Raw genomic sequence first — 25,718 nt, forward strand, 5'->3', positions numbered from 1 at the left:
TCACTTTGTTGCAATTGAGGCCATGTATGCTTTACAAGTGCAATTCTCGTTTATTATTATGCTACTTTATTATAATTATTTTCAAAGGGAGTCGGCTTTCTGAGGCTCCTAGATAACTGATCTCCAAATTTCCACGGGTTAAGGACCCAAATCCAGGACGTAAGTCGAAAATGCTTAAATAATACATAGAAAATCTAAAATGGGTGTCTCATTTTCTTCTCAGCACCACAAAACTCTGCTTTTAAGCTTGTCAGCCATTTTAAAGTGAATTACAAAAAAAATTTTTGTCAGTACACAGCGCAATCACTGATGTTGGGACTCGAAAATACGTAATGTGACAAAATTTTGGTACGACTGAGGCGGTCGTGATTTTATCAAGATATATATATATATATATATATATATATATATATATATATATATATATATATATATATATATATATATATATATATATATATATATATATATATATATATATATATATATATATATATTATTTTAGTGATAATGTGAAATCAAATTTAATTTAGACAAAAGTTTGTTATTTTTCATTAAAATACCTACTCGTGAAGGCTCCAATTTATTGAAATTTATTTCAAATAAATGGGATCATCAGTAGCACAATGTTCATACTATTTTCATATGTAGGATGGTTTAGAAATTGAAGTACTGTACAGTTGTCCACAGTTACAGTATTGTGTTCCATCCCTTGGTGCCAAAGTCGGAATCACTTTATGAATGAATAGGTAATGTGAGGAGAGCAGTTGCTCATGTTGCCAATTCAGTCATAAGGTGATTCCGACTTTGGCACGTGTTTGGAAATGCCACCAAGGGATGGAACACTACAGTACCTGTGAACAATTGTACAATAAATTTGTATCTTTTGAGTGCTAGTCTTTGTTTTTTGTTTGAAGAGGAACTTGACGGTAAGTTCTGGAAGGAATTACAGATTTTATTCTTCTACTTTTCATGTAGATCCACAATAGAAACATAGATAAGATAAATCTTGACAAAACTACACAGGAGCTCCAGTGTTTCACATTTCCTGTGTGGTTTTATCAATATTCTTCTATTTTACACAAAGACCATTAATTTGTTCATTGTTCAGTTTTATGGTGCAGTGTTTGTCAATGCAAATTATTGCAGTAATAAAAGTTGTTGAACTATGACTAGACTGTACAGGAAAATGTCTTTGCTCTGGGGTGATGGGTGGCCATGTAACAAATGCTAGACATTGTGTTGCTAAAGCATGTTTAGTTGTATTATTTATTGCATTCTACACTTGATTTAAACAGATTTTCATCATGCCCATTTCTTCTAATGTATGGTTTTGATTGACATTTTGTATATCTTAATTTTTTTATGTGTAACAATTCTTGAAGAGTTCTGTAACTTTTGTGATTTAAACTATTCTATAAAAGATTCTTTTCATTGTATACCTACATCTCTAGTACATATTGTGATTTAGGGGCAACATATACATGTACAGTCTCGTTCAAGATTTTTCGAACACTGCTGGAGACAGCTGGCAACTCAAGGCTGTTTGTTTACTATAGTATGTACTACAGTGAACCCTCACTTTACGCGATCAATTGAACCCACAGCGGCCCGCGTAAAGTGAACAACATAACATATGGGATTAATTGAAATAGAGACCGGGCTGACCCCCAAACTCCACTTTTTCAGACACAATACCTACGTTGTAGTAAAAATAACTTCTTAATTTTATGATGGTATGCACACACAATTAATAATTAAGAGAAATATCAATAATATTAGGTTTTTTAACACTTACATTAGTAGAAAAGATGGCTGGGGATGGGGGTTGGTTCCGTGGCAGAGGGCAGATTATTGGCCCTCACTTGTATCACTAGTATCAATTGTATCACTATCCACCACAGAGACTTGCAGGGCCTCTTTGTCAAACCCCTCAAAGTCCATATAAGTCCATATCCTCACTATCATTATCACTATCACTGACTTGGGCCGGCTGTGGTTTGTGGCGGGTGAAGAACTCGGTAATGTTTTGATGACTGGGCGACCTTGTGCGCACCCTGCTCGCGCCGCTCTCCGCGTAAAAGGGTACACACACCGCGGAAAGTGAGCATTCCGTGTTCGGCAGGGTACCGTGGAAACGCGTAAAGTGGGACCACGTTATGCGAGGGTCGACTGTATAATATAATACGAAACAACAAAGCCCAACCATTAATTAAGCAACGGGGAACTAAGTAACCAATCACCGATAACCTTTTACATTCATTCTTAATTTTTACTACTTACTATAGTAAACAACGGCCTTGAGTTGCCAGCTGTCTCCAGCAGTTTTCGAAGAATCTTGAAAGAGACTGTACATTATTTAAATTTGGGAATTAAGAAAATAATTGACATTTGAGTGACAAATATAGTTTCAGAGGGTCTGCTACCTGCCTGGAATCACATTTATTTTTCAGTAAGGTTTATTGAAAAGAATAAAATAAAAATAAAAAAGATTCAGGAAACAAATTACACTGATCAAAAATAACCGAGAGGCACTGACACCTATGATGCCTAAGACATGGCCCAAACTTTGTGTCTTAGAATTGGTAATTAATGTGTTAACCAGAATAACAGAAAAAGTCAAGAAATTGTCACTGAAAAATTTTAAGTGGCAGGTAATAAGCATTGCCGGGTAGTTTTAAAGTTGCCGGCATTTTCGTGGCTGGGACAGGAAGTCATTTATCCTAGAGACAGTAATTTCCCTCATCTGTATTGTAAATATGTGTAGATACACAAACACACAAATAAATAATATTGGGAAAATTTTCACAAATAATCGAACAAATTTATTAAAATGTGAGTCTACCCACAAGTCCGTGCTTTATTACTTCATTAATAAAGCACGGACTTGAGGGTAGACTCACATTTTTAATAAATTTGTTTCTGAATATTTGTGAGAGTATTTTCCCATTACAGTGATATCCCTGTTAGCCGGAACAATTGGTGCAGAGCTTCCGGGGATGAGAGATTTCCGGCTAAACGGACAACTTTCTCAAACCCAGAAAAATCCCCCAACCCCGGAAATATATCCGGTTACTGGAAAAACTTTACAAGTGTCTAAACTAAGCATCTTGTACAGACAAACACTAGCCCACATCCACAGAATGTTTCTGTGTGCTGAGGAGTTTTCCAAGAGTTTAAACTAAAAATCTATATGATATGGTCGTGAATGAAGCGGTGTGTTACAGCAGACTGATATTTTCCACTCCCTTGGAGCTGTGGGGTATTAGTGGGTCTCCTATAACTGACCTGACCTGACACAATGCCAGGTGGAGGTAGGGTGTGGTATTAGTGGTCTCATATTACTGACCTTCTGATACAATGTCAGGTCACCCATTGCCGGTTGGGGGATTAGTGGGTCTGAGGACCTGAAGATGTCTTGAATAAACATGAAAGCTAAAATACCGCATTTTTTATCCTTACATTTATCACATTAAATCCCTTCAACATTATGTTACAGAAGATTTTAAATTGTGGAGTGAGAAAGCACAAAGGTGTGGGTGATTAGAGAGATGGAGTGGAAAGGAGTGGTAACATGCACCAGTGTTGCCAAGCGCTGAGCTCCTCAACAGCTGATCTTTCAATTCACCACCACGTAGTTAACCAAGCATAAATATATGTCATACAATATGGGGGTGTGTGGGTGGTGTTAGGGTGTCTGGGTGTGATGTTGTGGTATTAATTAATAAATAAGCAATATTGTATCGTCAATGACGGTCGTTTGATGAATAGTAGCGTACTACAATTGTCACTATTATTCATCAAACTACTGTACTGTCATCAACAATACAATATTATTTATTTATTATTCATTAATTAATACCCCAACACCACATCATACACAACATCTAGTTTATAGCCTTTTGTGTGAGACACTGTGCTGGAGGGAGGCAGGGACTGGCACTCCCCTTTTTACCAATGATGAGCCTCTTATGGTGTATGTTTTATCATGGTTAATATAAAATATTAAACAATTAAGCACAAATTATTACAGTAAACATAATTTATTAATTAATAAATAAATAAAAAAACAAAGTAAAACATTTTACAATAGGAATGGCAGGCTTAATGAGGAGTAGGGGTGAGGCATGAACCTTTTTGGGGGTGTGCAGTCAGTTCCTTCCCCTCCCCAAACCTCCAACACAGAGGACCCGGGAGCATGCTGCAATATTTCGTAATTTTTCTATACCTGTACATGTTAAAGCACGGCATTTAATATTTTATATTATCCATGATAAAACATACACCATAAGTGGCTGATCATACGATAATAAATGTGGGAGGTGTGTGTATCGCTGTACTGTATTGGTATTAATAGCTTGGGCTCTTTTCTCGAACTTTATAAAATACATAAATGAAAATTAATGAAAATTAGAAATATTAATAGATTTATAAATTGCAAAGTTGTATGGTCCATCATTATTTTTATTTTCATAAATACCTGTACTGTATACTGTACGTATGTATATTCAAAAAATTCCCTGAAAATCTCTTGATTTTATACCGTATTACTTGTAGTGGATTTCTCCCCTACAAACGCTGTTTGTCGCTGAGTAGCCGACCCCGCGAATTCCCCAGTGTATGCCTCGTGGTCTAGGTCAACCAGCGCCGCCTTACATAGCGGAGGTCAACTATTAAGCCACGCCTACCTCCGCTATATAACCCTGACCTGTCTCTTCTTCTAGCTACAGCCGCAGCAAGCAACACCACCTCCTCCGCCGCTGCCTGGCGGTCCTCGCTCCCGCCGGCGAGCATGGCGACCCACAAGCTGTCCTCCTCTGAGCATCCTCACCAACCAGCTCTCTCTACATCACACTTGTAACCACGCTGCCACTTCCCAGCACCAAGCTGCATTGTACATCCAATACAACATGTATACAGAGAGCACATTGTGAGTTTCCTTTCTCCATCCCATCCCGAGTGTGAACCCAAACATCACGTACCCCACATACTCATTAATGAGTCATCCATCATGCTACAAGTTGACTTGTGTTTCATGAACTATACACGTATGTGTAGTGAGTGATCTCTTGATGAGGAAGTGCACTCGGATCTACTACCATATGGAGAGGACTGAAACCCATTATCTTCCAGTTGCCATTTAGGGATTTTTCCAAAGCAATTATCCAATAGTATTTGGGTTGAAATGAGTGGGCATTAGAGCTTATTGTATTGATCTTTGTGCACATTAAAGCCTCAACAAACGATGGTTGTAGATGTAGTAAAATTAATGTAAAAAATACTTTATGTAGATTTTAATTAATGCTATGTAATGTATGTACAGTAGAAGTGACCATGCAGTCACGCACACTTATCTGTACGGGAAGGGGTTTGGCTCGGTCACTATTACCCCCTCACCACCACTTGACTTAAGAGAATATAATTTCCATTGCTCAAATTCTTGTAAGATAACGATTAATTTGAGTATAAACATCACTTAATTTGCACCACACACACATACATACCCTGTACATACACACACACTACATCCTTGACCACTGGAGGGTCAAGACCTATCAGGCAGCAAGCGCAGCTGCCTCCCTTGGCCAATGTTCGGCCCCATTCCCCAAGTCCCTCTCCCCGACCCATCCTCACCACCGGGATATCAACATAATAAAAAGTGACAATTTCGTTTCGGAAAGAAGTGGGATTAGTGTTGAACAGTGATGAACAGTGTTTAAGCCAGTGAATTCAGCACTAGACAGTACCAGTGAGTGCAGTGACTCACCAGTGTGATAAGCACCCCTGGGAACCAGGCGGTGTTAATCCCCGGGAACAACAGTGTGTCGGCTTTACACCTGACTACGAGATAACACAACACCACCCAGCAGAGAGACTGAGGTACTGTAACACCACCCGGTGTCCCCATGACCACGTGAGGTCCTGCATGTCAACACCCGAGGGCGAGTCATTATACTGTACCATGTGAATACCACACCACACGGTGTCTCCGTGACCACGTGAGGTCCTTCATGTCAACACCTACGGACGAGTTACTGCACCACGAGGCCTATGTGACCTCACACAGTATGGCAACAGACCAGCCCGGCCCATCAGCTGCAAACTATAATAATTTGTATGTTCAATACACCTGCCTCGGGGCAGTTACCAAAACAAAAATGCTCAACAATGATAAAGGATGGAAAATTTAAATTGGAACCACGAAAAATATACAGTACGTACTGTATATCCTGGCACACTTAGACAAGCAGCAAGTCCTCACTTACCATTGTGGTTACGTTCTTGTAAATCACAACATTAAGAGAATCAAATTTTCCCATAAGAAAATTATAAATTACCCTGGTTACATTCCCCAGACTCCTTTTGCCCCATAATATGCATTAAATAATACAGAATATAAATTCAAAGGCATTTTTATAGAAAATATAACATTAATCTCTTAGGATGTAGTCTCTCCTCGACTTACGACGGGGTTCCGTCCCGACGACCAGGTCGTTAGTCGAAAAGGCAAAAATAATATAGAAATTCTAAAATGGGTGTCTCTTTTTCTTCTCAGCACCACGAGAACTCTCACTTTTACGCTTGCCAGCCATTTTAAAGGGAATTATAAACAAAAATTTTGTCAGTACACACCACGATCACTAACGTCGGGACTCGAAAATACGTAATGTGAAAAATATTTTATATGACCATGGCCGTCGTATGTCTGGGTTTTCTTAAGTCGAGGAGAGACTGTATAATACAGTATATTATACTTTACATCTAGAAAGATATATATTAACTAAATTAATGTTTAATTTATAAGATAACGCAATAATTTTTTATTGTTCTCACCAATGGGCTTTATTCTTGTTCTGTGATGGTCCGGATACTACACAATGTTGTGGGGGTTAGGCCCAATGCTACACCAGTGTCTGCAGCACGTTCACCTTTCTCAAAATGGTTTAAAACTTCCATTTTCGTAGGAAGGTTAATAGTCTTGCGTTTCTTCTTCTTGTTACTATCATCACTACCACTTGATGGGTGCTTGGAAGCCATTTTGATGGGTTACAGTTCTGTACTTGCAGCAAAAACACTTAAAACACGTCCGTACACTGTGGAAGCTTAAGAAAGACTGGAAAGAAGATACTTGGGGACGCTGTGATGCTCCATGAGAGAGCGTAGCACAGCAAGATGTGAGAGGCCATATTCTGTGTGCCATTCAAAGTATTGTAGTCCGTGTTGGGTAACAATGTTCCGGTGACATTATAACAAATCCGGTAGGTAATAAAAAAATTTTTGTCAGAATCATGGGTACCTAAAGAGTAGCAAAGTTATAACAAAACAACATTGTCTGAGACAATATTAAGTGAAGACTTACTATATCTATTTTAATACAACTTTTGTCTGGATACGGGAGAACACAAGCACTGGTTCCCCCCAAAAAATTCCGATTATGTTTATGGAAAAATTAGTTTTACCTAACACAGCCTTGCACAATGCAAAGGTTGTCAGGAACAGAAACCTTGTAACAAACGAGGACTACACCTCCCGTGTGCAACACTACCATACTAGTCCTGTAAAATTTTGTTTTAAGATTCACAAACTTAAGTTTTATTGGGAGGAAACTGTTATGTTCTGCAGATCTTTTTTCTTTTTAACAGAACCCATCTTAATTTCTGTACATTTCATATCCATGAAAACATTTGCACCAAAAATGAGTGTGAATCATACCAACTAACCCTACTTGGGTTACTCAGAAAAAGTGTCCACAAACTACCCCCCCCCCTCCCCCCCCCGGGGGGCACGAGAAGAATAAGCTAAACTAGTGCACGTGGTAAATTTTTCTAACAAAGGCCTTAAGAATATACTGCAGTATTGTACTTACCACCTTTCTGAGATGATGGCATCTCATGCAGTTAGGTTGGGTAATACACTTCAATTAATTTATTAACTTATTAACTTAATGTAGGGAAATAAATACCAATATACTTACAAAAAGTTGCATTTAAACTACATAAATGATAAATCACAAGAGATTGTTGAAGCTGTCATAATCACAGCCATTAACTAAATATTACAAAAGCTTTTCTCCTTTACAAAGAAATATCACATAACTGCTGAAACCAAGTGGCTGTAAAATCTCAAAGAACAAGAAATAAGTAGCCAAAAAAATCTGGTACTGTACCTTCTACCATCTGATAATCCAATGTGATGGTATGAGTACATCAGTGCAACTTATCCCTTTATAACATGATTAGTAAGCAAGTTATCATCCAAAACTTGATTCAACTTAATTCTTCACTTTATGGAGTGGTGCACATTAACACAATTATTAACTCAAACTTCTATATTTTTTTCAGGATTACTTTATTGTTAATATCAATAAAATGATCATTAAGAATCGTTATATTTAGCAATAAAAAAATCCAACTTTTATCTTTTTTAATTACAGTAATTACCCCAACAAAATACTGAACACTTTTAACTAAAGATTACCATCAAACTTTAACCTTCCACTTACAAAAGATTAGGCTCATAATCACTTAACTTTATACCAGAGTCAAATTACAGCCTGCAGCTAATGGGTTGGTTACAAATACAAAAGTACACTGAGATTAAGGATGATGCTTCTGTAAGTTATGACCTGAACCAATAAATCTATCTTTGGTGGATCTGGTAGGAAAATAATAATCCATTTGTCAAGTCAACCATATACAGTAATCTTAGTACTACTATAATTAATCATAAAAAAAAGAGTAAAACTAAACAATTTTAAACTCCTTGTCATGCAATCACCACAAGACATCATAGACAAGTTACATTTTTTACCTTAGTGTTAAGATCACCCTTTTACAACTTGAGAAAGACTAACTCTTTTAACTTATGCATTATTAAAACATAACACATTTTTCTTGGTAGCAATATAAGAAACTATCAAATATTTTAGATCTCATTCCTATGGAAGTGAAACACCATAGAAAATCTTCTATTAGTGGTTCTGAAATTCATGAAAGAACTATTTCCCATAAACATCATGACATTACTGAATTTGAGTTGCACAAATCAAGTAAGTATAGTTTTACACTCAAACATCAGTTAATTATTAATACACCCTTATTTTTGTTTACATCTAGTAATGTTCATAGTATTTGAGGTACTCACCTCACTACAGAATTTAAACCTTTAAATAATATATATAATTTATGCCAACTATTTTTAAGTACACTTCATCTTAGGAGCATACTAAGGCCCTTCTACAATCCACTCTTATTGTATAAGTAACATCTGCCACTACATCAGCCAACATGCTGTTGCTCAACTATCCAGTTGCTTTCCTGAAAGCCTCAAGTGGACTTGAATATATCAAGCGTGAATTGTTTAAAGCTTCAGGTAGCAAATGCGTAAAGGTCATTTAATTTGTGTGGGATTTACAAATATGACCTTCACAAAAAAAAATTTCAAAAACCAAATTAAATAAATTTTGAAACATATTATGCAGGTACAGATATCCTCTCAAAGTCACAAGTATTAGTATAAAAATATTCCCAAGTATTGTACTATAATAATTAAACAAAGAAACTCGTGGTGTCTCCCTGTATAAAGACCTTGTCATGTTAATCCTTAGATGCTTACAATGAAGAACTGAGTGAGAGTAGAGATTCAATAGTGATATCAACACTGATTGCAGTTATTCTAAATCCTATGTATTTTGAATTAATATTCAGATCCTATGAGAATACTGTATATACAGTAGTTTGTTAAGGTACACTGCTTTTCATATCCAGTAACTGACACTTTTTGCCAATTCCTATAATAATACAAAGAGGAGAAAACATACATTTGTAAGCAACTGCAACAAGACAATGAAGACTCACTGACACGGTCAAAAAATATTCAAGAAAAACAACCTACGTAGCTATACAAAACATTCATGACTTAGTTGTGAGGTAAATGATTGAAATGAAATTGAGAAAAAATGCTGCCCTAATATATATATATATATATATATATATATATATTACAAAATACCAACTTAATTATACAGTAAACTCCCTCTAACCTGGACTCGCTTAATCCAGATCTTGCAAACGAGACTGGGGTACAGCATCGGACACATGTATCCCCAACCAAGAAAAACACAACCAAAATCTGGTTAGTATGGGGGAAAGTTCATGTTGGCTGGGTTGCCACTGTGGTGACACAGGAGGATAACTCAACAGCTGCTTCAGAAAAGGCAGTAGAAGTGTCTAAGAAATATATGAATACAGTAGTGTGCAGTACATACAGTATAGCCAATGAATAGCAGTGAAAACAAAACCTCCGCTTCACCTTCAGTAGCTTACATTACAAGTGTCATACAGTCACCTCTTGCCTCAACCGCCTCAAAACTCAAACACCCCATGATGAATTAATAATTAATAAGTACAGTAATTTTATTATTAACATGTACTATGTGCTTTATTTTGTATAAACAGATATATTGTAGTACAGTAATAATGTGTACTATAAGAAACACTCTTTTTTACTTTGTACGATTCTCCCATCACTCTCCTATTGTATATCAGTCTACGGCCACAAGCGTAAATATTTATGGCTAGCGAAAAAGTGTATACAGTAAACTTTTATCCATGGCATGTTTTAATTGTGTTAGAAAGATGAATATAGAACCATAATGATCCTGAATAAATTTTCTACAAGAATTTGTAATAAAAAAAAAAAAAAAACACATGGTGTATAAAAATCCTGAGGGTATTAAGTCTACAGTAGGCTAAAAGTTACAGTATGTTCGGCATTCTTAGGTACCTTAAGTTGTAAATCCTCCATCCTCTGAAATTTTCCACCTTGGAATACAGTATAGACAGCCCCCCCCCCCCCATTAGACCTGATAGAGGAAGTTTACTGTACTGATAGTACAGCCAACATTCATTGAAGAATTCTATAAAATGGTTTGGCCTGATCACTTATGATTATTTTTCATGCACTTTATGCCAAAGACTGAATACAATTCTTACACTTAAAATTCAAACACTCTGAAGGATTATGGATGAGAGGAAGGCTTAATATGGATGGTGTGAGTGAAAACATCACAACCTAACTGACGGGATTACTGACAAGAGAGAAATTAAATCTATTTAAATAAAAAAAGCTAAAGCTATGAGTGATATGTGGAAAAAAGTCACAATCATGGAAGGCTGCAGACACTAATGTAGATGTGAATGATGAATGGATGACATGCATGACTGATAGGGTACTGTACCCATTTATGAGCTTTAAGATAACTGTATCTGTTCAGAGCAATAAGGAACAACACTCCCAGTACATAACTAACTGTATAGATAAAACTTTCTCCAGCTCCACCCACATTCACATTTATTGACTGCTTTTTTTTACATTCTCTTTTTTTCCCTGCACATTTTTTTTTATTCCTTGCTTCTTTTCCTCTATGTTCGTTCTTGAACATATTTGTATCCTTACATATCCTTTCTATACATTCTTTATCCCTAGTGCAAGCAAGTGGCTTCAAGTGGTGATGCAGTTAGTATTACAAAAGAGTCTGGAGGTGGATTGCAACCTAACATTTTGGAAAAATTGACAAGGTCATCCATTTAAGGAAGAGGACAATTGTTTGAAATGGAAAGTACAGTAAGTCATAAAGTTAAAGGCAGATGTACAGTCACCCAAAAAACTATTAATAAAAAATTGTGTTGAAAAAATATGACACATCAAACAAAGGATTTTGGCAACCCTACCAAGACAACAGGAGTCAGTGTTCATTCTGTAATCAATCTACCCCCCAAGCAGAGGTAGTTTTTTTGAGTGACTATACTAACAACTTTACAGTCTAAGGGTCCTCGCTCACTCTCCTAACTTGATACAGGTATCAGCCGTTTAGCGATCGTTCACTTAGCAATCATTCAGTTTAGCGACAAAATTTCTAGCACCCTTGGTTATTTAACGATCTGAAATTGTTCGGTTTAGCAATCTTTACCTCAATGGGAAAAATTCAGGAGGGAAGTTGAAAAAAATGTGGATTCTATGCTCCAAGTGGGCACCTCTGCTGAGCGAGCGCTGTAATAATAATAATAATAATAATAATAATAATAATAATAATAATAATAATAATAATAATAATAATAATAATAATAATAATAATAATAATAAATGGTTTATTAATAGAGTTGCAGCCGATGGCTGAAAATATACAAACTTACATGTGATTTTTACAAAATTTTTAGGAGTCGACACTTGACATATGCTATCGGGTAAGACGGTGATGGTGGTGGTAGAGGCAGACAGGGACAAACACACCTCCACTTGCCTTCCTCCCTCACTCTCACTCTGTTGTGGGTGTATATGGGCAGGTGTGGGCGTGATGAGAACATGATGGGCAGTAGCATATGATAAAGGTAGGGGATGGTTGGGTAGGCGTGAGGTAGAGGATTGACTGCGTAGCAGTGAGACATGGGTGAGAGGGAGGAAGGCAAGTGGAGGTGTGTGTGTGTGTCCCTCTCTGCCTTTTCCACCACCATCTTACCCGATAGCATATGTCAAGTGTCGACTCCTAAAAATTGTGTCAGTGAATAATAAATGACGTGCCAGAAGCTATACATTCCTCCAGACAAATGTTTACAGACGATGCCAAGATATTTAGGAAAATTAAGAACCAAGCGGACTGTGAAGAGCAGCAGAAAGATCCCGTGAGCTTCAAGAATGGTCAAAGAAATGGCTTGCAAGATTCAGTGTCACAAAGTGTAAGAGGATGTACCCGACTGTACCAAAGGTAAGGAGGCGTGTCATATGTCCCAACGGGATGAAGAAACTGTATTAATTGAGACAATGTGAAAAGGGCCTAGGTGTATATGTTGACAATGAACTGAAGTTCTTAGGCCATTGTGAGAAAAGGGTGAACCAAGCAACTAAATTATTAGGTCTTATAAGGTCGTTCAGATATCTAGACAGTCTATCCCTCGTCGTAACAATCTTCAAGAGCAAGTTTCTTCCCCACCTAGAGTACTGTCACCCCATCTGGTCCTCAAGATATGCTAGGAACTGTCAGTTGATTGAAAATGTCCAAAGGAGGGCCACCAGACTAGTGCCTGCACTTTGGCACCTCAGCTACCCTGAGAGATTAGAGCACCTGCAATTGCCTGGCTTATACTACAGACAGGCAAGGGGGAACCTAACTGAGGTGTATAAACATCTTAAAGGGCACTCCTCAGTTGATTGTCCTAACCTGGATCTGGCAGACACTCGCCCAAAAAGGGGTCACAGCTCAAGGTTGAAGAAGCCGCAAGTCCAGAAAACTGTGACGGAACCAAGTGTGAGCTCTTTCAAGACCAGACTTGACCAGCACTGGAGCAGGTTCAGATACATTCAGGAGCCAGTTCATGCCCAGTACTTGCCAACAGTACGTAACAGAGATGTGACCAACTGCCCAAGCTGCTAATGAGCCGATCAGTGGTGAAGAGGATAAAAGTAAAAAGTAATAAATAGTAAAATAAGTGTAGAATTATGTAAATGTAAGTTAAGTGATGTATGAAACTCATTGCGACATGTTTGCTATGGAGCAGAGGCCTCTGCTAATTGCATTACATTTAGAATTGCCACATGTAAGTAATAAAAAAAATATTATGTTGGAATTCCATTTTCTGTTCACCTACCTATCCAATATTATATACTCACGAGTCTAATATAAAAAAAGGTGGATATAACAAAATTAAGCTATGTAAAATAAATGCTAAGTGTGATATGTCTCACGTCCTACTCAGAGATCGTGGCAATGTTGAATTCAAGGCCGACACTAAACCACTTGGAAAGGGAGACACTATACAGTACAAGAAACTACCTATGAATCGGCCAACCTGAATTTTAGAAATCATTTTCTAGCTTTCCAGCAAAAAACAGAAATAAATTTTTAGGTAACCAGAGGGGGGGTACGTATCTAGGTTTATTAATGGAAACCACTTACTGTAGGGGTATGCTGCCAGCACGCCACCTATGAACCCAGGCCATTATTACATGAGTGTTTACCCTGCCTTTGAACAGTTAAATCTGTGCTTTACCATATTGTTCTGTATATTATCGATTACTGTGTATCATTCCTATTACTGTGCATTCCTGATATTGTTGTGACTTTAGTATTGAGTACTGTATGAACTGTTCATTACCCTGTACTATTGTGTACTAATGTGATTGCTCTGCTCTGCTCTGCTCTCTCCTTCCAGCCTTGTCGGCTAGCTGCAGACCAGGTAAGAACTGTTTACTGTATTACCTTTATGTTTTTGATATGTTTTTGACCTTATGATAATTAGTGTTTTTATTTTGTTTGCACATTCTGTATGAACGAATGTGTGTACCGGTATATGTAACCGAGTACAAGAAAATAAGGAAAATTATGTATTTCTACCCAAAATTATGAATTGAATAACATAGCTCACAGCTCAGCCTCACCCACTCTAAGTGCTACTACTGGGTGGAGAGTCGGCCAGTCAGCAACTCGGCTACACAATTATGTGCCATCTCCACGGATATAATTCTTTATTTAAAATATTATTTCTCGTTTCTGTTCATTGTTATCAAATCACTTAGCGATCTGTTTTTCAGGAACGCTTTCCGATCGCTAAATGACACATACCTGTATTTGTGAAAACCTAAAATTCTCCCATCTTTATGTAAACAAAAAACTACAGTGATTTTGAGAAATATATAAGATACTAAAACAACACTTTTGTTGTATGAAAAAAAAAAGTAAAGCAAAAATTACAATAAATTTTAAAATACTGTATATACAGAATTCCAAGGTAAAGATCTTATTATTCTGAAGAAAAAAATAAAAAAGATTCCAAATCAAAGACTACATAGTAAATCTTCTATTGTTAGCATGATGTCTAGCTACTCATGAATAGTTAATTGTTGAAGGGAATTCATCTCGGTCAAAATGCACACTTTCTTGACTGTTATCCCACAAACCAATAAAGAAGACTCATGAACATGTAGGTATTTGAGTAGACAGACATGACTGGAAGTAAAGTACAGTACAGTACAGTATGTGAGCTGGAAGGTACAGTGGTTAGATCAAAGCTGTGGAGGTTGGCCATTAGTGGGGAAAGTGCACACAAAAAGGATTAACACTGGATGCACCTTACTGATGCAATAATATTGTAATGAACAACATTATCGTGTACAGTAGCTAGAGATGATGCAGTACAATACAATGAATAATGCAATAAATATTTGACCCATAAATATTACCTAAAATAATATTGGTGGAAAATTTATATTGTAGTCATATACTGTACGTAATTGTTAAATAGCTCAATACATATCACTAAAATATGAAATTAACATAGTTCTTAGAAGGGATTATAACACACTGAAGATAGTTTCACATGTATAGTTTCTAACACAAGAGATATTTTAAGTACAAATCACCTTTGAGTGATGTTCAGTGATGAGCAAATGTAACTGACAAACATGAGATTATATTTTTTTTCTGCATTTCAGAATATTCCAACACTTACTGAAGAGGACCTGAGTACTGTACAAATATCAGTACAGTACAGTCTTTACACCATGTAAATTTTGTTGCTGTATACTGTACTGTATTACAATATTCAAGAAAATTTATTAATTAAATACACGGTAGTACAATTCTTTAAGCCCCATAATTTAAATTTAACTTTTACTTAAATGTTTTGTTTTATATGTACAGGTACTTTATATCTTTTAGAGGTACCACCCCTGTTGTTGGATTTCTGATCAACCCTCTCGCACAATGTGATGCAAATCATTGGGTAGCACTATTTGCGTCATTAAACTTTAAAAATTCGTCCTCCCTAAAAAGTTTCCAAGATATATAATTGCATCAAATTTTCTTGCGTCATATATGAATTCATGATCTTGCGAGTCAAAGTTCCAGAAAGTACCAAAACGCTGATGGAGTTCTGCTGTCCATCAGTTTCCTCCCGTCAGCTGTGCTGGTAGGTTGCATTTCTCTCTCTATTTCCTCTCCCACCCTTCCCACAATCAGTCATTTCAAAATTCCAAAGCCACCGTTGGAAAGCTCATAAATTCCACTTTTATAACTACTGTATATAGTATATAACACTGTACCTTGGTAGGTTTGTGAAAAATATCCAAGATATGATGCTGGGAAAACATTCATGATATTTTATTTAGTCTGAATGAAAAAATAGTCTTATTTTCGTCGTTGTCTTCCTACTATGTTAAAGCCAAAACAATAATGAAGCCAATGATGTACATATCATGAGAAAAATTTTATTTCTTGTGTGATAAATTGGCCGCAGAATGAAGATAACCAGACCTCATGTGAGTGGTCCCATATGACTTTTGTTGTGGTCAAGGAAACTTAAAAACTTATTGCATGCGCGAGAGGGTTAAAAAAAAAGTCCTCTTTTTTACCACCGATTCCCTCCACTGATTAATGGTACAAAGAGCAATCTGATAACATTTTCCTCTCTGAAACAATTAAAAACAATGAGTACTGTACCTGTATAGGTAACAATACCAATTAAAAGAAATTTCAGTTACATAATTTTTCTATTAAAACATTTCATTTGCAATAGAATATCTGTACTTTAGGGACTCCAAAAAGAAATAAATAGCAAAATATAACTACAGTATGTACAGAACTTGTGTCCATCAGTCTTTAGGTGTAAAAATGAAGGACTGATCCCGTAATCCCATTTCATAGTGGAGTTTGGATATAAATTTATATTTACTGCCCATTAAATCTCAAGGGGTTACAAACCTGGCTAAAACCTAATGGTGGCTGGCACTAATCAAACTGTAGGTAAAACTCTCCTGTTACAACCTTATCCCTCAGGGAGAGGTCTGCAAGGTAAACTCATCAATCAGTGTTAAGAAGTGGAAAGTCCTGGTGCTTGTGCATCACAACCCTTCCTTGTCCAAATTAACCTATCTTGGATTTCCAGGAATAAGCCTCAGTCCAGCTTAACCTTTTGACCAAAACCTTTGAGATGCTCAATGAAGAGAAGATCCAAATATGTAACCAGTACATCTCTTCTAATGGCACAACTCTCTAATATCTGTGTACTTGATGCTAGGACTAGCAAGAAAAACACTTTCCTTGAAGTCAGCTTCAGTCCTTCCATCAGGTTTCAAATTGATTCAAAGTACTTTAGCATGTACTCTAAAGATCTGGTTGAAGTAAAAATGTTAAGAAGCATTGGTTATGACAAAAGCTTCCCTTAATGAGAACTCCAGAGCAGAAGTCTACTTTGAAGTGTAACCATCCATCAATTCCAAGACTGAAACTTGACCCACAAAAGCTGAAGTTTTTAAACATTCCACATCTTCTCCAAAGGGTAAGTGTAGCAAAGCCTCGACAAATACCTGAATTTGTGGAAAAGATGGCTGGACTGAAGCTTGTTACTGGAAATTCAAGGTAACTAATGAAAACCAAGGAGATTTGTGATGTGCCAGTAGCAGCAGCACTATAACTACCTTAGCTCTCAACACTGAGTGGTTACATTCACCTCCCACACTAGTCCCTGAGGGTCAGGGTTCAGGGTTGTGATGGAAGACTTGTACTATTTGCTTAAATAGTGTCGGCCATCATTGTCAAGAGTTAGCCTAGGCTGCAACCTGTGAAACATGCTGGATACTAAACATCAGTTTCCTTCAACAGACTTGAGACTATAAAAAAAATATTTGTTATTGTAAGAAAATAGAAGGGAAAAGTTGAGGCGACTCTCACAGTTAATGTTTGTTCTTCTGGCACCATATAGTAATAAATACTGTACACACTTTATCCCTACACTTCATCTTCAACACTCGTACATAAATGTGTCACAAAACTGCAGTGGGTCATATCACTAGTCTCAAACATTCGTGCATTTTTCATCAACCTACCAATACTCAAATATTTGTGACATGAACAAAATAAAGACAATTTTCTCTAAGTTGTAAACAAGTACAATATGTAATTCATTGCATTAACAGTTATGGTTAATATCTCAGGTCATAGCATCAGTGGTATAGAACTTTCTGAACTATTAAAATGAGCACTTTGTATAAAGACAGAAAACAATAAAAAATTCAATCATATTTTAAAAATATCACTTAAAACATGCTCATATGAAATATTCCTTCCTAGTATTAACGTGGCATTATTCACTCTCTTCTTTATGATCTTTAGTTATATTTTGGTTCAATTGATCATTTTCAAATTCAACAAAGTCATCAAAAAGGCTGGGCCACGCTTCTGTATCATCATAAGAACTTAGATCTTCCCCCACAACTTCTGTAAAATTTAGGAACATATTCCAGGTGTCTCTGGGAATACCCCGAATATTTGGATGCCTTTCAAGGAAAGTCAACCATCTCTTTAAAATAGAAGGTTCATGCTGTGAAAAAACAAGCTTCCATAGCAACACTGCCATGTCGGACGGTAGAATTCGTTGGCTGGCATCAGCATCCAGGCCAAACTTGAAAGTAAATCTATACAAGTCTTTGAATTTTTCTGGATCCTGGACCTCAAGCAGCATGTCTGAAAATCTGGACTGTATACCTTTAATAGAGTCCACTCTCAGGGCTTTGCACCCACTCACAAATTCTCCTCTACTAAATCTGCACATTGTTTCAGCCCCAAATTTCCAAGCTAGAACTAACACTTTAAACTCTTCAGGTTTTACATCTAAATCCATACAAAGGCATTCAATGCCTTCTGAGAGGATGTAGTCACACTGGCAGTCCTTATACTGATCAAATAAAACACAAATTTTTGCTTCAGAATAGTCTTTGGATGATAATCTTCTGACTTCATTGCTGGCAGACTTAGCAAGTGGTGGGATTCTGGAATAAAATGAACGTTTTTCTGGGGCACTGATAATTACAGAATTTTTTCCACTGCCATTACTCTGTGCATCAGGTGGTGGTACTGGAGAACGCCCCTCCACACCACTAAGACTGCTGCCACTCTCGCTTACCTCTGGATAAGAAAAGGGATAGAAAATAAATTTCTGACACTTTACATACACACAAAATACACGAAGAGAAGCAATGAGTTTGAAGCAGAGACCATGTTCACCCTATAAATCCCTAACTATTGAAATGTCAGCTTTTTTAGTTCCTTTAAAAATCTAAAGTTAGTGCACCCTATGATATTATTCTAGTTTTCCTCCACTGGCTTATAGCAGTTGAGTCAGTACTTTAAAAAATGAGATACAGGCAATACCTTTAATCTAAACTCAGCTAAATGGATTAATATCAAAATAGAAAACTGTTCCTATGAAGACACTGGATTTTTTTTCTTCATATAATCTAGCTGTAAGAGGATAATGGAGTACTGATCCTTAAGTCTAATACTCTAATAATCTCTTTCTGCAATAGCCAAGTTTGGAGGCTTGGGCATTATAAATGAGAGCTAATTTTATGACTGCCAAAAGTAAAATGGCAAAATGGCTTCCCAGAATTGTGAACAAGAGTAGTACTGAATTAGTAGCTCAGCTCAAATTAAACCTTTGGCTCTAGTGAGACAACCTTCACTTATTTTGAGGGAAACTGTTGTGCTGGGGAGGAATGGGCAATCATATGATTAGGCCCTAGCTGTCAAAAGAGGACTTAAGTTTGATAAATTGTAAACTGTACAACCATAACACTCCCTGGTAGAGCTTGCCATTGTTGGAAGAATCCAACATGATTAGCAACTGGTTTACATCACCCAGTTGGACAAAGTATTGCCTTGTAAAACATGATATTCAGTAGCACTTCCAAATTGGAACTATCCTGTAACCCTATTCCAAACATAAACAGTTCAAAGTGGAGTACAGTATCCTCTTAGTAGCCTTTGGTCAGACCCCAAAATTGGTTAACAGTGATGAGCTATGTGCTGCGAGTTACAGTATGATACTGAGTAGTACTGGTCCTGCTAATCAGCATGCCCACAAACTAGTGACTGGGTAGCTAAGCGAATGTATACACTCTCGTAACATGACAAATACTAAAACCTCAGACTGCATGGCAAATATGCGATTAAAATATATTAAGGTAAGTACTTGGCTTCCAAAATAGATGAAGTAAGCCAGGAAGTTCTCTTAGCAATCAAATGATGAGTGGAACTGAAAGAGACTGGTCATATTGTATTGTCCAGTTTGTAAACAACTGTAACTTGGGTCACACGCATGTTAGAACAGTGGGTGAGGACTCTAATTTTCTATGTCGACTATTGGAAAGCCAAGTTAAGTGTGCATGGCATCCATTAGTGATTAAATTCTGAATACCAGAAAATATCAGCCTCAAACTTTGATATCAACACCTAACCACTATGGTCATATGCAAATAAAAAATGTAAACCTTGCACATTGAGTGACACCAAGGATGACCCCCTCAGCTCTTACTAAGACACCAATCTTGTAGCACACAATACTGTAGTAGTTAAAGCAGAGTGGTATACACTGGACCTTTATACAAATAACAAATGCAATAAGTGTAGAATACAACTTTCCTCCATGGTTGGTCCACCAGCAAAGCAAGCAGGGAACTGCATAAATAATAACATGCCTGTTCAGTCTGGCAAGTACACTATACCAGGAAATCAAATACCCTGCACATTGAAACTCCATTTATGGCATAAATGGAAGTTCAGAATATGCATTGAGACATCCTTGCATTTCAACCTGAGTAACTAAAGCTTCAATAGCTCTTGAAAGAGTCACTGTACTTAGAGTTCATACCCATATTAAATGTTGGTTTTGTTGCGTGGTTAGCTGCTTTGCTGGGTAATGTAATGTCCACCTGGATAATATATCCTGCCATTAAACATGTTAGAACCCTCTGACAATGACAGGCTCTGACAGTGGCTATTTCAGTAGCACAGATCTCACGTGACCCTTGATAAAGACTTGGAAGGCTATAAAAAAAAATCGACTATGGAAGCTAGTAGAGGTATTGTATTACGCCCCAGTTATCACCTCTGGTTCGTTCGTATTCGTGCCGGGGAGGAGGGTGTTGTAATGTAGGATGGTGCGATATGCTACGTTGGTGGGCGGGTGGAGGGACCTTTAGACAAGACAGGCACTTCCCCATTGGTCCCGCTGCCCGCCACACCTGACCCCCCAGGCCGGCACCTGCAAAAAATAAAAAGCCTAAGTGACTGCCAGGAAAACTAACTTGAATTGGTGGCATAGCAATGGGTGACTATCACCTATATTTCATTGAAACTAATCCATGTTATCCTTAACACACGAAGTTTTCCCAATTGGCAGAATACATAAATGAGTCCCATCATATGTTACATTTCTATCAACAACACCTTTTACTTCTGAAAAGAAGTGATTGCCGACTGTACAATGATACGGTATATCATTTTTATTCATAATAATATATTAGTAATAATAATAATAATAATAATATCCTACAAAGATGATACTTGTTGTATTAATAATAAAGTAGGTAAGATTTGTGATTTTCCAAATAATATTACACAATATTAGTTTGGCAATGCACACAAAGCAAGAAGACAACTTATCTAACTTAGGATTTGTATTATTACAGTATTATTATTAATATTTCAGGCAGGTGATGGCTACAATTTCTGTATTTATGGGAAAAATCATGGATAAAAGTTGAATGCAAAAAGTGTTATTCCTCCATCTGAATTGCTTTAGTCTTGATATTAGAAATAAGATTTCTTCTATAAAGATTATTTAAGTGGCTGGATAACTTGGGCTACAGTCTTTAAATGTTACATAAAATGGTAACCCTCTCCCTAATTCTTACCAATAAACAAAAGAGTAAGACATTATATTATTAACAATTATGTTCCACTGTTGGGGTATAGTCTGACTTGTTTACCATGCACCAATTTTGATAGTATTCTAAAAAGAGAGAAAAAAGGGAAGAAGTATCCAACACACTTCATGTCCAAAAAAAAAATAAAATAAAAAAAATATGCAGTAGAAAAGCCTGCAACATCATATCAGGAGTTGGACGATGACAAAACACAGATCTGTTGTACGATTTAAATTCATTAATAGCAAATTTACTTGTGGAGAACTTAATTAGTTGTTTTGGTCATTTTCAAACTATTTTGCTTGTATTAAATCATTTGATTTTATGTACAGGGGAAGCTATATCAATTTGTACAGTACAGTATATAGAGGATGATAAAGCATAAAAAATAATACTTTATTCTCCTGCATTTTGTAAAGAAACTTATAGTTTGGGGAGATTTTTTTATTATACAATAAGAGAAAATCATATACAGGGGGTCCTCGTTTAACGTCGGGGTTACGTTCCTAAAAAACTCGACATTATACGAAACAACGTTAAGCGGATCAATTTTCCCCATAAGAAATATAAAAAATACAGGAGTTACATTCCTGAGCCTTCCCTTGCCCCATGAAATACATTACATATACAGAAAATCATTGCCATTTCTAAAGAAAATAGTGCATACATTTACAACTACTAAGTTTGTATTGGTACTCACCAATGGGCGGAGGTGGTAGAGCAAGTGTGTGGTGGGTAGAAGAGGGGAGGAGTATGGCAGGAGCGGAGGAGGGTGGGAGCGGAGGAGGGTGGTGAGTCACTGAGACTGCGCCAAGCCGAGAGAGCATAGCACGGCCAGACGAGAGAGGGTGATGCACAGTAAAATGTAGTCTGTGACGACGCAAACGACGTAGTATCGGAACACCGGGAAGTTAAAAAAATTTTTGGTCTCTAAGGTTTAACGACATAGTACTGAAACAACGTTAAGCGGGACGATGTTATACGAATAGCTACTGTATCTATGGCAGATTTTCAGTTCGCTAGAGTAAATTTCATGGAATTTAATGTTTACATCTACTTCACGAGATATTCACATGTTTAACCTCGACCAATCAGGGGACATCACTCTATTACATGAGAGATCTGAGCACGTCCAAGTATTTCAAATGAAAATCCTCAGTTGCAGTGTCTCATTCTTGTGTCTCGGATGTTCTGCGTGGAGTAGAAAATCATTCAATGTTTTTAGACAATAATGTTGCTGCCAATGATGTTTCCAAGGCTTTTGGTATATTGCTTACTTCTTTAATGTCCACAGTTTGATGCAGACTGCCATTATCATGAAGATAGACACGTTTGGTAATGCATGAAAACAAGCAAATCAAAATCAAAAGTAAGGTGGTGAGGTTAGGTTAGGTTAGGTTAGGTAAAATCAGGACAAGTAAGGTCACATTTCCTTTGGTTTAGTTTAGTAAGACATGTGTGTGTTTTTACCCCACAATTTCCATCGACTTCAAAGCCCTGCCCACTTTGTACATCAAAATCGTAGGTAATGGAAGTAGGTCATATCTCCATAACTACTGTATTCAAGTCTGCCAGAAATGAAGGCCAGAATCTTTTAAACCACCATCAAAAACTTATGAACGGTATTTTTTTTTTACAAGTAGACAACCAACGAACTTCATGAATTTTTTATTCCCATTTTTAGCCTTTTTTTTCTATATAATATGTTCGTAAATGTTAGGTTAGGTTTGGTGCTTTTAGGTTGTTGAGTAATGTGTTTTTTCTGCCCTTTTTTGTTGTGATTAAAAGAAATTTGACCACGATTTTTGCCGCCAATTAGCTGTGTGTGCTTCCCCCACCCAAAACCCCCGATTTCCCTCGGGTCCCCCATATTGGAGAGGAATAACTCAAAAATGGCTAATTTGACAAAATTCCTGGTCAAATTCGTTCAAATCACAACCAAAAAACATCTGAAAAACACATTTCTGAACCAAAAATCCACGGTTGTCCCCTTGTAAAAATTTACCATAAGAACTTTGCTATACTGTATCCTCTTTGCCACTTGTCAGCTGGTTAGCCACTTGGACAATCGGTCACGTCTGTTTGCAAGTACTGGGCATATACTGGCTTTTGAATATCTGTACCTGCACCAGTGGTACAGATACATTCTGGTGCTTATTTTTATTTGATTCCCATCTATGTACTCTTATTACATCTTTAACAACTGGCAAATTCATTGGTCAAAAGGGTAAAATTATCGTTTTTGGTCCTGCACTTATTTAGAACACATCAAAAATCATCGAAAAAACCCAACCTAACCTAACCTAAACTTAAAAAATTAGCTGCATGACTGAAACGATAATAATTTCGTCAAAAGTGTATCATAAACTGGCTAGTGGGTGTAGCCTTTCCAGGTGCTCTGACTTCATGTACTACATATAGTTCATTATATATATATATTAATAATGATAAGATCACATACAGTATATAACAACTTCAAGAAAATGGTAAGCTAGTCATTTCTACCTTAAAGTTAACAGCTAATGGTTTAATTTTCGCTGATGTATAAAGACCAATTTCACTTGCACATCTAATCTATGACTATTTAATACATACAAAGATCCACTTACATGACTAGAACATTTGTATGACATTTAATCTCTAAGAACCTAATTTTGGTTCTCGGCCAGGATGACAGCACATCACATTCAAACTAGTTATTAGTAAAGGTTCAGACCACGTATATAAGAGTTAACTGACAAGTCACACGTTCCCAGACATTACATGATATTTTTTAAACCACAAATACTTAACGTAAACTTCTAAAATATCTTCAAAACATTAGAAAAAGTAAAGATGGTCAGGCCAAAGGTGTTGGCTTCCAGAGTGGCTCACCTTCCTTGCTTCCTCAGCGAGAGTCCTGAGCTGCCGCCGCCACCATCACGACATAGTCTTCCTCATCTCTGCACACTTACTATCTCGGAATCATTGTCCTCTGCCCAAATTTCACATCCACATATTGAATCACATCGATATATCTCCCTTCAATGCCTTTCACGCGCGAGAAACAACACATACACCAATTAAGGGCAGATGGTGTTGGAACATAATGAACGTAGTTATAGAGGGTTAACTGTCCAGGTAGAGGATCTGATCACTTCTACACAGTTATGAATACCAAAGGATGGTTCCGCGTTTATACTTCCTCTGTCAGCCGGGAATAACAAGAATCACTTCAATGTTTTCTAGTTGAAAACCATGTGAAAGTATTTTAGTGAATACCGACCTTAAAACCATTTGCGTTAATAAATTAACTGAATACAACATATGACTGCCAGGTGGGGTTTTTTTTAATTAAGACGGTATTAATACTTTGCTACGTAAATAATTCTTCACAAAGATTGAAAACAGTATATTTTGTGATTTTTAATAATAATGAGGAAATTTATAATTCCCCTGACAAAATATTATCTGACATACATGCGCAAAAAACTTTGTAAATCATTAAATAATTTTATCTATACATGCAGTTGAAAGGTTTGTTCGTCCTCATATATTAGCTAGGTCTTTCAACATTTCTCAGTTCTTCTAGATCAGAGTTAATGATTCTGACTTGAATGTTTTTAAGTGCAGCATTGGACAGGCCAAGGTCACGATCAACAATATTTTTTCTTACATGCCTCATGGCGAGTCTTATCAGCACGGTCATGATATCTAATTCCAACATGGGACGGAATCCACACAAATTCGATACGAGAGTTGTTCTCTTTGGCAGTTATCACATTCCTTTTAATATCACATACAACTTTAGACATAGAGCCTGACGGGCTGTTCATTGATTTCAAAGCACCTTGAGTCACAGAATATCACCCCACCTCCATTTTCTTTTAAGGTAGTCTGTGGCTAAGTAGATTCCCATTAGTTCAGTTTGTGTTGTGCTGGCCCAGTTGTTCAGCCTTTGCTTGTTTGACACTATCATCTCT

General features: G+C 36.9%; 1 protein-coding gene across 1 annotated transcript; it reads right to left on the minus strand.

Moving 5' to 3' along the window:
• Nucleotides 1–15,361: 15,361 nt before the first annotated feature.
• Nucleotides 15,362–24,817, minus strand: LOC121871096 (DCN1-like protein 3). Its single transcript, XM_042373243.1, has 3 exons — nucleotides 24,631–24,817; nucleotides 20,937–21,092; nucleotides 15,362–18,955 (listed from the first exon to the last, which is right to left on the minus strand). The coding sequence occupies exons 2-3, from the start codon at nucleotides 21,049–21,051 to the stop codon at nucleotides 18,135–18,137; spliced, it is 936 nt and encodes a 311-aa protein (XP_042229177.1). The 5' UTR covers nucleotides 21,052–21,092; nucleotides 24,631–24,817; the 3' UTR covers nucleotides 15,362–18,134.
• Between the last annotated feature and the right edge of the window lie 901 nt (nucleotides 24,818–25,718).

Source organism: Homarus americanus, unplaced genomic scaffold, assembly GCF_018991925.1.
Source record: "Homarus americanus isolate GMGI-L3 unplaced genomic scaffold, GMGI_Hamer_2.0 scaffold52512, whole genome shotgun sequence".
Taxonomy (NCBI): Eukaryota; Metazoa; Arthropoda; class Malacostraca; order Decapoda; family Nephropidae; genus Homarus; species Homarus americanus.